At 52.0% G+C, this 13,692-nt stretch overlaps 1 protein-coding gene across 8 annotated transcripts in view; it reads right to left on the minus strand.

The window, feature by feature from the left end:
* Ano1 (anoctamin 1, calcium activated chloride channel) overlaps positions 1-12,313 on the minus strand; it is a 149,089-nt gene extending 136,776 nt beyond the window's left edge. For 4 of the 8 annotated variants that reach the window (XM_005384242.2, XM_005384241.2, XM_005384240.2 and 1 more), the window contains exons 1-2: positions 12,211-12,313; positions 11,876-11,964 (exon numbers count right to left, since the gene is read on the minus strand). In XM_005384242.2, the coding sequence (XP_005384299.1) occupies positions 11,876-11,933 (58 nt within the window). In that variant the 5' untranslated portion in view covers positions 11,934-11,964; positions 12,211-12,313. The remainder of the gene's footprint in view (positions 1-11,875; positions 11,965-12,210) is intronic. The other 4 variants (XM_005384247.2, XM_005384246.2, XM_013514310.1 and 1 more) reach the window with 1 other exon arrangement.
* Between the last annotated feature and the right edge of the window lie 1,379 nt (positions 12,314-13,692).

Here is a 13,692-nt window from a genome sequence, read left to right on the forward strand (position 1 = left end):
GGTCTCAATATCTCCTTCAAGGACACGCCCCCAGTAACCTCACTTTCCTCTGCCATGCTCTTTTGCCACGATGTTTCTCCCTTTCAGCCAGCTGATCACAGACTAAAACCATGAACCAAAATAAACCTTTTCTCCTTGAAATTGTTTTTCTTAGATATTTGGTCACAGTGATGGAAAATTAGCACAGAAAACTGGTACCAAGAAGTACAGTCCTTGCTGTGACTATACCTGACCATGTCATTCATAAGCCTTTGGAACTAATTTGGAGGATGACTAGAAAAATTTGGAGAATTGAGCTGGAGAAATCCTAGAAGGCTGTAAGCAGAGCTTAATGGACAGTTCTAATATGGATGAAGAGACCAGAATGTTGATAGGAATTCAGATGGTAAAGACTATGCTCATAAGGTTTCATATAGCAATGAGGGCTCTATTGGTACTGGACTAGAAGGTGTTCATGGTACATTCTGGTAAAGAACTTGTAAACATTTTGTCCATTCTCCTAAGACTTTGAGACTGAATTTAAAGGTGTCAGATGAATTAATTTGATAGAAGAAATTTCAAGGTGACACAATGTTCAGGCTATGGTATGGGTACTGCTGGAGGCTTTTAGGCAGATTTACAATGATAATTAGGAGCAAAGAAAAGAAAGATTTGGAAAATGTGCAGGGTGGCTTTCCAAGAAGCACTTGTAAAGCTTGGATCTAGGAAGATGTGGATGAAGAGATGGGTGCCATTTAAAAGACAAAAAACAAGTACTTTGCACCAGGACCATAAGAAAGATGCTTTGAATATATCTCAGGAATCGGCGAGACCCTACCCACTGCACAATCAAGTGTATAAAAGTACAAAGTCCTTTGAAAGACTTTGATTTGAGAAAAGAACTCCAGGGTGCCTCACTTGCTAGGGGATGCCTAGAGAAGTGTTTTCCAAAGTGCAACTGGAGTCCAAGAGGGCCCCAGCCACTGCTCAAGCTGGCAGCAGACCTTCACGTCATTCACATGATGCTGCTTTTTCAGGCATAGAGAATACAAGAATTATGGGGTTATGGAGGTTTCCATCTAGATTTCAAAGGAAAATCTGAGAAGCCAGGCAATGTATGACAGGGTTGGAGTCCCTGCCAGGAGCTGCTGAGAGGGCGACACATGAAGCTATGGATGTGAAACTACAACAGAGACTCCAGAGATGCCAAGAACAAGGAAATCCAGCCCCAAAGAGAAGCCACGTGGGCTGCAACTGGCAAAGCCATAGGGGCAGGGCTACCCTAGCCCTCTGGAACTTACATCATACCATCAAGTGTCCTAAGTGCTGGACACAGAGTTACAGGACTTAATGTTTGCCCTGCTGAGTTTTAATCTTGCTTCAGTCCAATTCTTTTCTATCTCCATTTCTGTCATTTGGCATGGGAATGTTTATCCTGTGCCATTTTATCTTGGAATTATGTAACATGTTTTTTTGTTTTTATGGGGGCTCATAGCTAAGAGTCTCATTTGCTCTGAGTCTCAGAGGAGACTTTGGACGTTTTTTGTTTTTTTTTTTTGCAGTACTGGGGATTGAACCCAGAGCCTTTGCACTGAGCAGCATACACAGCCCCCACTCCTTTGTGAGACAGGGTCCTGTTAAGTAGTTAAGCTGGTGTCTTAGTTACTTTTCTTGTTGCGGAGTCATAATACTCAACACCCAAAGTTAAAGGAGGAAAGGTTTATCCTAGCTCACAGTTTGTACAGGTTTTAGTCCATAGTCAGCTTGTTCCCAGGTAGGGTGGCATGGCAGAGGGGCATGGCAGAGGAGAAACATTTCATGGTATGGCAGGCAGGAGGCAGGAAGTGGCAAACAGCAGGGATCCAGCATGCCTTCCATCTTTCCCTTTATATTCTATTTGGGTTACAAACCTATTGGCTGGTGCCAGTCATATCCAAGATGGGGCTTCCCATTACCCACACCCAGAAAAACATCAAACCAATCATAGACAAATTTAGTTATTGTACCCTTAATCCATATTCACACACCCTAGATCCAGTCATCTCTGAAAAGCCCCACCTATGAGTGCATGAAGAAGCTTTGGGAAGACAGCTAGATACAAGCCATAACAGTTGCCCAGGTTGGGCTTGAACTTGCATTCCTCTTGTCCCAGCTTCCTAGAGTGTTGGGATTAAAGGCATTCACTATCAGCAATATTGGAACTGTTGAGACTCTACAGACTCTTGCAGATAGACTAAGTGCATTTTGCAAATAAAGAAATGGATATGAATCTTCAGGACTCAGGAGTAAAATGCTATGGCTTGATCTAGAATGTGGGACTTTTGGAAAAGTGATTGGGTCACAAGGGCATTAACTTCATCAATGGATGAATCCATTGATGAGTTCATATCTCAATGGGCTGTAGGAGGCAGGGCCAGCTGGAAGAAATAGGTCAATAAGGCTATCACTTTGTAAGGTATATCCTGCCCCCAACCACTTTGTCTTTCTCTGGTCTTCCTGACTTCTCTGTTTCCTGGCTGCCACAAGGTGAGGAGCCTTCCTCCACCATGCCTTTTTGCCATGCTGCTCCCACTTTGGAGCCAGCTGATCATGGACTGAACTTTCTGAAACCATAAGCCAAAATCAACCTTTTATCCTTCAAGCTGTATATGTCAGGTACTTTGTCCCAGTGATAGAAAGATGACTGATACAAGGGCTGCTATGGATGGTGTTGCTTGGAGTACTTTCACATACATGTCTTCCTAAGGACACGTGTATATGATTCTATTCCATATCTGCCTAAAGCAGCTTTGCTGGGCCACAGAGCATGCATTTGTTCAAAAGTAAGCACATCTATCAGTTTTCCAAAGGATCAATTTACAGTCCCCTGAGTAGCGTTCGAGGATTCCAGCTGCTCCCTGTTCTTGTCAAAGCTTGGTATCTTCTGGCTTTTGCATTTTTAGTGCTCTGGTGGGTATGTGATGGTATCATAAGGCGGTTTCACTTTGCATCTCTTGGTGGCTAATGAACTTGAGTGCTTTTTCATATGTTAACTAGGTCCATTCTTTTAAATTACCCCAGGTGACTGCTGATTTGACAGAGAAGCTCTCCCCTATGAATCAGGTGGCTCATTCCACTAGGACCAACACATGAATGAAACATTCTCAGAAGAAAGACCTAATGATCAATTTTTCCCCAGGGCTTACTGTGGGTAGCTATGTCCCCACTTTAGTATCCCTGTCCAACAAGTAAATCTCACAGAGTTACAGTTACAAAAATTTTCCCATGGAAGTCCTCTGGGAGTTCCTCGTCAATCCCTTTCTGAGATGCTTGCCTTGGGAGAAGCCAGCATCTGGTTACATCTGGCTCTGAACCTTTTCAGAGTCAAATAATGCAGCCCAGCATTGGCAGAGGATACTCTGGGCCTCTCCAGCCTTATTCTCCCTATGCTAGGGAAGCCCCTAGGGCTGTTATCAGACACTCTGATAGTAGCAGGAACAGCCCTAACTCCCACTCTCCCAGGTCCCACCCCAGCAGGTCCCACGGGTCCCTGGCCACTTGCATCAGGAAATCTCACAGCGCAGACTCACCACTCACCTGGCCTGTGCTTACTGAGCGTCTACTATGTGCTGCTCACTGTGGGAGGTGCTGCTCACTGTGGGAGGTGCTGCTCTCTGAAGATTCGGCAATCAACAAAAGGGACCCGGTCCCTGGCATTGCCATTAACAGGCGAGGAGGAGGGGTACAGAGCAAATAAGGCCATTAATTTAAAACCCATTATGATTCTCAGACTGCTGTAACACAGGAAAGCACTCAAGCAAATTGCCTGGCAATGTCTTAGTTACACACACTTCTATCCTGTGACCCAGTCATTCGGTTAGAGGAGTCTATCAGAGAAATGAACTTGCATGGCTATAGAAGCTTTGATCTTGCAGCTTTGCTCCCCAAAAACCCCAAACCGGAAACAGCCCCAGTATCTTTTGAGGGCAGTGGATGCCCAAACTGATGTGTCTACACGGTGGGGTACTGATCAGTAAACAGGAAGACATCACCAGCAGGCACAGAAACAGGCAGTGGACCACATGTTTTCATGAGTATGAAGTTCCAGAATGGGCAGAGTTATGTCACTGTGTGTGTGTGTGTGTGTGTGTGTGTGTAGGAAAAGGTAGGAGGCCACTTTCTGGGGCGATGGAAATACCCTATATTCTAATGGGGTGTAGGTTACACAGATGCATGAACTTGATCAAACCATGCACCAGGCATCTGGCTGTATGTAATCACATGTCATCATAGAACACACAGTCACAAAGTGTGGTCAGTGTTGAAGGAGAGGGACAGACATCAGGTAGTGGCTAGCGGGTCCTCCCAGATGGATGGCATGCCCTGGATGGTCTCTGTTCCAGTGATTGTTTTTTTCCGGTCCTGGGAATCAAACTCAAGACCTTGGCTTGCCAGGCAAGCACTGTACCACTGAGCTAAATCCCTAGCCCCAAAGCCTATCCTTTTTTTGTTTTTCCAGTACCAGGAATCGAACTCATGCCCTCAAGCTTGCCAGGCAGGCGCTGTGCTGCTGAGCTACATCCCAGCCCCTGTTCCAGTGATATTTAAACCAAGAGAATGAGACACAGGGAAACAGTACTCTGGGGAGGAGAGTGTTCATGCAAAGGCCCTGGCGCCACTGTGTGGAGAATGGTTGAAGGAGAGCCTTCTGTGGCCCTAGGGACCGGCAGGTCTAGCCTCTCAGAGCTCTGTGGCAGCTCTGCTTGCTCTTGCCTGGGGCTCACTCCTCAGCCCCATCCTGCTCTGTGGCTTTCTTAATATTTTCTTTCATCTTGATGGCAATCTATGCTATTTTCTTTTATTTTACCCACATGTATAAACTGACTATAATCTTTTATTTAGGAACTGGGAGGACACAGCAAGGAAATTTTTAAGATCCAGAATTCAGTCTGAAATGCAAACCTGGGCTTTGCTTGGGGCCACCCCCATTTTCCTCCGGGAATCCTGGACTCACAGATGCAACTAAAATGCCTCCTCCTCCCACACCAGGAATAAGGACCAAAGCACCAAAGTAAACAATGCAGATGGTCACCCCCTGACACCACAGGCACACACAGAGGAGACTCCCCCAGGACACCTGAGGCCGGGGAGGGGACCCAGGCTCCTTATTAAGATCTCAGTCTCAGCACCTTTTAGCAGGTAGCAGCCGCAGGCTTGGTATTCAAGGCGCCCTGAACCCAAGCCGAGGGCTTCAAGTGCATTCAGCTACAGACGGGTGTCTAAGCCCTGTGCTCTGCGAGAGGACAGGTGCTTGTACGTGAGACCTGGTTTAAAGAATGACTCCCCAGTGCTGCCTTCCTAAGGGGTTTCCAAGGGTCATCATCCGCAGACTCAGACGAGATCGGGCGTGGTCAGGGTGGTACGGCCGTAGACATCATTCTCAGACTCAAACCTCTTCATTTGGTTTGGCACAGAGGACAGAGAAAGTCAGCACACCTGCCCTGGATTTGCATCCCTGCCGCTGAGCAGCCGTGACACTTACAGACTGTCACTCAGCCTCTCTGAGCTCCAATTTCCTTCTCCTGTGCACAGGAAGACTAAGCCTGAATGGCTCGCTCAGGGCTGTTTGGACAGAATTCAGGACCTTCAAGAACCTCTTCCAAGCCAGAATCATACCTGTTCCAATGGTTATTCGTAAAGTTAATGAAAATTATCAACACATTCCCCCCCTTGGGATGGAAGTTGGGGAGTCCCTGTGAGTATACAGTATGGGGTTAAATTCAGCTTATCCTTCAGCTGACTACTCGGAGCTTTTCCCAAGGGAGAGTTTTAAGCTGCTTTTATTCTTAGGGAGTACTGTTTAATTCCTAACCGCAATGGACTATGAGCAGCATGGAGAATTGCTAGTGCTACAATACTAGTTAAGGAAGAACCCAGAATGACCATAATTCAATTTGATTTAAAATTAAATCAAAATGGTTTCAGAAGTCTTATAAGTTGATGGCTCTGATCTAAAACCTTCTACAGAGGCTGGGGATATGGCTCAGTGACAGGGCACTTGCTTAGCATTCAACAGGCCTCGGGTTCCATCCGCAATGCAATGCAATCAGTCAATCAGTCAATCAATCAGATCTTCTAGAGCCCAATAAGAACTCTCTGGTACTTTAAATACTGATGTTAGGCTAGGGGTGGTGGCACATGTCTGTAATAACTTGGGAGGCTGGTGCAGAAGGATCGCTGTGAATTCAAGGCCCAGCCTGGGCTACACACTGAGTTCAAAGCCACCCTGAACTGCACAGTGAAACCCTGTCTTAAAGAAAGATAGGAAAGAAAGAAAGATATATAGAAAGAAAGAAAGAAAGAAAGAAAGAAAGAAAGAAAGAAAGAAAGACTGATATTAAACAGAAAAACAATTAATTCCTCAGTGGAACCTGACCAGCAGGACCTCAGCCAGATGCTCAAGGTCACCACCTATAGGAGATGAGTCCCGTATGTGACACTGTGTGCCTTTGGTGTGATGTGACAAGACAGCAGGCACTTCACCTCTGTGACATCCCCCCCCTGAGCCTACGATCTCAGCCACCTTATGAGAAAAACTGCCAGGTGGGGGACAGTCTACAAAACACTTGACCAGCACCCCACAAAACTGTCAAGGGCTACAAAACTAAAGGTCTGAAGCACTGTCACAGCAAAGAGGAGCTGGAGGCCCCGTGACCACTAAAGGTGCTCGTGGTCCTGGATAGAATCTTGGGACAGAAAAGCATGCTAGGAAGACACCAGGCTGTCTTCACACACTGCCTCATGTGCAGACAGAGGCTGGAGGGATCTGAGGACGGAACTGAGATTCAGAAGCAAACAGTACGTTAGGGCTCAAACTCTGCCACAGGACCTACCTTGACCAAGGTTGTAGCAGGACTCCCCCCGTACGCGCCGTGCCCCCTTGCTGCTCCCCTTCACCCTGAGCTCTTGATCTGCTCTATCTGTGGCTGCTCACTGCCCAGGAAACACAGCACAATAAAAATGATCCCTGATTCCTCTTCTCTTCTAATAGCTCACATCAATAGCTCCGTTTCCACGACAAACTGCACATTCAGCCTTTCAACTTGAAGTGCCATGCAAATGCATTAACAAAATCATTACACACCAGAGGCCATATGTGGGCAGAAGTTGTTCCAGCCGGGTGTGAAAGAGAGAGGATTAAACCTTGGGTGTCAGGGGACTGTTTGCTCACCACACCCAGAGGCCAACAGGCGAGGTAGAGATAGATAGGAAGTGTTCTCAGGAGGTGGCCGCCAGCCCCGAGGGTTGGGGCCCACGTTTGTCGGGGCCTCGTGGGCTGTGCTGTGCGTGGGAACGGGGAGCCCAGCTGGATCAGTGTGAAAGGCTCAGAGGCAGCAATTGTCCCCATGGGCTGCCAGGAAAAAAAGGGCAGCTGAAATTACCAGGCTAGGCAGCTACTGTACAGGCGGGTTCCCTCCAAGGGCCGAATAGACGAAACTAGTAATTTGTCTACCTAATGGCCATGTGACCATTGTCAAAGGGCTCTCTGGGGACTGGCAGGGCTTTTAATGCTTCATTACACGGTGTGAACACCCTGGCACGTGTGCTGGGTGCTGAAGGCGGCGGGCTGTGACTGAGGTTGAGTGGCGAGCAGTGCCAGGCAGAGACAGGCGTGGGACAGATGTAGCTCGCACAACCCACACGGGCCTCTTGGCTGTGGCTCCCGGCAGCAGCCAAGCAATCAGAGAGCCACCTTCTCCCTGGAGAGCTGGGGGGCAGCAGCTGGGCCGTGTGCCTTGCGTGGAGCCAGGAGTACAGTCTGAGTCCCATAGCCTTCTGCCTGGCTGGGCCAGCCAGGTCCTTCTGGATGGATTCACAGAGCACCCTTGGCTGTGTATGCTTGGGCACATTCCTTGCTTTCTCTGTGCCTCAGTTGCCATGTTTGTCAAAAGGGGGCTGCTAACATTACGGACTTAGCAAGTGAATGTTAAAGGAAGTGATTTAAGCAAAGGTCTGCAACTCAACAGTACCTGGAACGGAAGGGAACTGGCAGTGTCAGCTTTCATTGAGCCCTGCCGCACTAGGGCTGGAGACATTAGTGAGACAAGGGAATATTATTCAGCCATCACACGAGTGAAGGACTGACAATGTGGAGCCACTGCAATGTGGAGCAAGCTGGGAAACATGTTAAGTGAAATGTAGCAGGCACGGGGCAGGTGTGTAGGACACCACTGATGTGAGGACGCCGGAGGACGCGAGCTGTTGTGGGAGAAGGGGCTGAGCTCCCTGGGGCGGGGCGCGGGGTAGGGAAGAGCGCGTCCCTGTTGAGTGGCACAGACTTTCTATGTGGGGTGAGGAAAAAGTTTCAGAAATAGACTGTGATGTGGTGGTTGTACAACACAGGGAGTTTCACTAACGCCACTGACACTGACACGAAAATGATGAAATGGTGTGTCACATACTTGATCACAACTTTTTAAAATATCAAAGAACAAAAAGCAACCCTGTCCTCTACCCCGACTCTCCTTCGCCTCAGGGACCTTTCCTCCTTCATCTGTTCAGTCCCCACAGCTTGTGGCTGTCCACTCCTCTCTTGCTCTCAGAACCCCACATCTGGGGGGTCAGCGATGCCAGCATCGTCTGACCTGCAGCGTCTCTTCCCCTGTGACCCCAGGGTGGCGAATCTGGAGTAGGGTGGGAGCCTGCTCTCTGCAGAGCAAGCAGGGACCCCACCCAAACCAGGCAAGCAGGTCCCTCGCCTGCTCCAGGCCTTTGCAGCCCTATCCCTGCAGCGGCCAGAGACCCCTCACACCGCGTCCCCTCCTACGCTCCCCTCCTCCCCCTGTTGCCCTCCCCCACTGCCCTGGCTGGTCCTGGAACGCACTGTTTGTTCCTGGAGCTCCAGGTATCACACGACTGCACTCCTTGTTCCCTCTGCCGGGCATGCTTGTCCCTGCTCCTGCCCGGGTGGGACTCATGCCTCTGCTCAATGAGCACCCCACCTGCAGCCTGCTTCTTTCCTGCTCTACTTTCCTGTCACCTTGGGACATCACCAGCCAACATGCTAGATGTTTTATGGACAGTCCAGGGGACTTGGTCTGCTCTGTCCCTCACTGTGTGCCCAGGACCAAGAACACAGCATCAGGCCACTGCAGGCACTGGGTCGCTCTTTAATGAGGATGGATGAGTTTCAGGAAGGAGAGCTCTTGGCATTGCCCAGGGTGGGCCAATGGCACAGGGACAAATGCATAGCACCCTGCCTGGAGTTCAGATCCTGCCCGGGCCATTTAGCAGCAGTGTGACCTCAAGGAGGGGATCTTGCCTCACTTTCCTCTTGCACAAGTGGAGGAGGGTGGCCAGGCAGGTGCAGGCCAGGCCCTGCTGGCCGTACACACCACCCTGCTCAGCTGGCTGCATTCCCTTCCCTCCTTCTCCCTCTGTGACTGGGGGCCATCAGTGGGTTGAGAGAGAACAGAAGTCAGGCGAGTGCCTTCACGGGATGAGAAAGGAGCTGGGCAGGCCCACACAGTGGGGGGCGCTGAAGACACTGCCCTACCTTCACCAGCCCTGTGGGAAGTGCAGACAATGACTTTATGGATAAGCAGCTGATTAATAAATAACAAGGGAGATGCTGAAGAAGGCAGCATGGGGGGTGGCGTTCAACAAAGCATTGCACCCTGCCATGGCACGCTGCGGGGAATGGAGAAGGGGCTGGTGCTAGGACAGGCAGCAGAGTGTCGGGGGTGACGTCACACTGGGTTGTATGACAGGTGCTCTCAGAACAGAGCCAGGCATGGCAGAAAAGGTACCGAGTCAAGTTATCTTCACAACAAATCACCTCAGGGTTTTATAGGTAATGCACAGAGTGGGTAAGTAAGTGGGTCAAGGTCACACAGCTACAGGCAGCAAAGCTGGGATTCTGGACCAGAAGTCAGCTTTAGGATCCAGGCTCTCCACAGCTGCACTACATGGAAACTGCTTCCCCTCTCAGTGCCTTGATGCCCAAACTGGGGCAAAGTGACCTTCTCCTCCCAGACCTCTGTCCTACAATTCTGTGACTTTCCTCCTATTAACCTACAAATGTCACAGCTTCTGGCTTTAATCACATCAAAAGAGCTGCAGGTTGCAACTCCTGGCCCCTGCAGGGTCTGCTGAAGTGGGATGGTGCACTGGGACCCTACTCCTGACACTGGTGATGCCCAGAGCAGGGAAAGAGGGCAAGAGCCCTTCCCACCAGCCAGTCCACTGCCCAGCCAAGATGCAAGGGAAGGAGCGGAAGGGTCTGCCCTCCAGGAGGGAAGACTGGGGATCATCTGCCCAAGAGGACCATGCAGATCTGTCCCGTTAGTCCTCCATTGAGGAAGGCTCTGGATTCCCCACATCTGAAACAAAGCCTGGGCCCCAATCTAAGGCCTGGAAAAACCAGAGTTCGGGCCCTTGCAGCACACCATCGGCACAGGAAACAGCTCCCTGAGATGCCGCAGCCTTATCACTGGGGGATTCTGTGTGTCTTGGGGGAGGGGGGATGAAATAGCGCCAAGAACCTCACAGGAGCTGGATGCAGGCATCCTGGCTCTGGTCTTGGTGCCAGTGTTACTCTGCATGGCCTCAGTTTCTTTGTGTGATAGGCATGGTTACTCAGCCACTGTACAGGGCGGTCCTCAGCACATGTGTATAAAGCCCAGCAGTACCCAGATTCAGCCAAAGTCTACGCACAGTGAGCACGGAGCTCATGTGTTCAGCAGGTTCCAGACGCCCTGGGGTGCTTTTACCTTGAGCTGAAGTATCCTGCTCAGGAAAGCAGGGCAACCTGGCCACAACCCAGCACACCCCTATGTCTCGCCTCCCCTCTCTGAACGGCAGCATCTCTCTCTCTCTCTCTCTCTCTCTCTCTCTCTCTCTCTCTCTCTCTCTCTCCTTTAACTGAGGGAGTATACAGTGTCACTTAGAGAAAGAAGCCAAACTGGGTTGTTTAAGGAGTACACGTCAGAACAAGTTTCTCTATAGGAGTCCAAAAACCCAGGAGGGAGGCGGAGAAAGAAGAAAAGGAGGACTTCCCGTGCTAAAGTTAGCAGCGCAGGGCTGCGGTGGCACTCTGATTGCAGGGCACACACTCCTCACCCAGGCTCAGTAGGGCACGCTCCATGGTGTCACTAAATAAAACCCGCTGCATGCTGGAGCCCCCCACCACCACCCCATTCTGCGGTTCATTTAATAACCTCTGAACTGGGAAGGGAAGACCATCCAGGAAACATTGCTTGGGTCATTTATTTTAAAATTATTGGTATAAAAATATCCAGGGTCGTGATTTATGCGCAGGGCTGGTGGAGGAAGCCAGGGACTCCCCCTCCTGCAGCCAAGCCTCATCTGTCTCTGCCCGTGCAAGCTCCAGGACAGCTCCCACTATGCCTTCGAGTCCCAGTAGTTACTTTATATCGCAAATAAATCTTCAGAATAGCACGGAAATATTATGTGTATTAATAGCGCCTGTAAAAACATCCGAAAAACCTAGCATCCGCCTGAGCCGTGGATGCAGCCCGACTGCGGACGCTCCCCCGGGATTGGAAACAGCCCGCCCGCCTGGCGGACGCTGCCCCCTGGCGCGGGGCCCTCCCCGCGCCGCCCCCAGCCCCAGCCCAGCCCAGCCCAGCCCCGCTGGGTCGCTCTGTCTGCCGTCCCTCTGTCGTCTGTCGGAGCCCCGCAACCTGGGTCCCACGCGGTCCCTTCCCTCTCGTCTTCACTGGGGAGCAGCGCCGGGACGGTCCTCGTCACTGGAGACGGGGAGGGGGTGGCCCTGGCCCCGCTCCTGGTGCGCCCTTTAGTCCCAGGGAAGCCGCTGTCCTGCGGCGTCCCAGACGCCGAGGTAGCGCACTTGGGTCCTCCGCATCCCCCTCCCAGCGCCGCTCGGGATACTCACGGGCTGCAGGGGCTTCCTTGGGGGACAGCCCCTCCAGGCCAATGTCTCCTTCCAGCATGGTGCGGGTCGCTCCCCGGCTCCGGTGCGTCCTGGACACACGGGGTTCGGGACAGGGGATGACGAAGTCACACCTGGAAGTCTGCAGCGGCTGAAGGCTCAAGTCCAAGCCCAGCTCGGAGGGACCAGTCCCCCCGACTTCTCCCCAGAGGCAGGATGCAAAGCCGCGCGCGCGGCCGAGGCAAACTTGGCCGCCCTCGCGCACCGCCGTCTGCTCCTCCCCCTCTGCTTTTTGGTCCGGGGGTCCCGGGCGGGCCTACCCGCCCCCCCGGGGTTACCTGCTGGCGCCGCCCTCGCCCCGCCCCGCGGGTAGAGCGACTGCCCCGTGGCCACCGGACGCTGAGCAAGCGGCTCGGGACTCTGGCGACTGCAGCCTCTGCGCCTGGCCCGCGGGTCCCGGCCCGCCCCCAGCCTCCTGCTGCGCGGGGGCAATTCTCCCGGACGGTTTTATCAGTCCAGGCAGGCCATGGGGCCCTGAGCGGTGGCTCGGGGCGCGCCTGCAGCCAGGCTCCAGGGAAGGGGCGCCCACTAAGGGGGCCCCCAAGCCGGCCCTGACAGCCGGGCTCAACCTGGCAGGGAGAGGCTCAGCAGAGGTCCCTGGTTCCGGATTCTCTTCCCTGGGCTGCAGGACCCTGCCAGTTTGCCAGAGGAGGAGGCTGAAGCCCAGGGAGGGGAAAGAGAGCTGGCGGTCAAAGGTCAGTGGGGGCCTGAAATTGAATCCAGGGATCTTTGGCACATGCTCCAGCCCCGAGCCCCAGCAGAATTTAGGAGTCTGGATAAAGGGAGAACTGCCCCAAAGTGGGAGAAATATCTTGCTGTTTGAAGATTCTAATTAACGGAGGCTGGGGTAATTTGACGTGGGGACTCTGGCCGGCACCCTGGGCCCTTCCTCCTGTCCACTCCTAGGCCACATGCTGCCGCCTGCACAGCGCTCAGGGCGGGAAGCCAGAGACAGGAGGATGCAGGCACCCAAGAGCGAGCGAGAGCGTGGTGGAGGCGCCGCCTGGGTATCTGCAAACCTCACACTCCTGACATCTCCAAATAAATACCGTAAATCCCGAGGAGGATTACTTAAACAAAACGTTAGGCTGCTCCCTGGCTGCAGGAGGGGAGGTGGATGGGACAGCCAACCTGGCCTTTGGGAAGGTCATCTTACAGTTGCTATGCCCTCAGAGAGGAGCTGGGCTGGTGCCAGCGACCCTGGGGCTGCCCACTGAGTTAACACCCATGTTAAGGGCTTCTGCTGGGCCCTGGTGGGGATGGAGCCGATCACCCTGGGGGGACACGTGTGGAGGGTGAGCAGTCTTCTCTGTTCCCCCAGGCCGGGTGCACTGCCCTGAGCATAGAACATTCTAGCAGCAGAATCACAAAGAAATGTTCCCCTCTTGGCTCCACCCAAGTGATACACATGGACAGGAGCAGTGGGCTGCCATCCTCCCTGGAAGTCCGGATTCAGGAGTCAGGGGACAGATACCTGATGGTGTTCCTGACTCACTGTGGCTGGGAGCTTGCGGGAGAACTTGTGCTGTGAGCCCACATCTGCCCCTGGAGGGCACAGGAAGCAGTGTGTGATCAGGGCCACCCAGGTCCCTCCAGGGGTCACACTCACTTTGTAGGACTTTAACATCTGACATTGGCTGTGGTGGGGTCAAGATAAAAACTCATTTTTCTTGGATGGGTCTGATAGCTAATGTGATACATAGCAATAACTCAGTTGTGTAAATACACAGAGAAAATTTTAGAATTCTTACCCTTGGAAT

Source organism: Chinchilla lanigera, unplaced genomic scaffold (assembly GCF_000276665.1).
Source record: "Chinchilla lanigera isolate Chin_1 unplaced genomic scaffold, ChiLan1.0 scaffold00021, whole genome shotgun sequence".
Taxonomy (NCBI): Eukaryota; Metazoa; Chordata; class Mammalia; order Rodentia; family Chinchillidae; genus Chinchilla; species Chinchilla lanigera.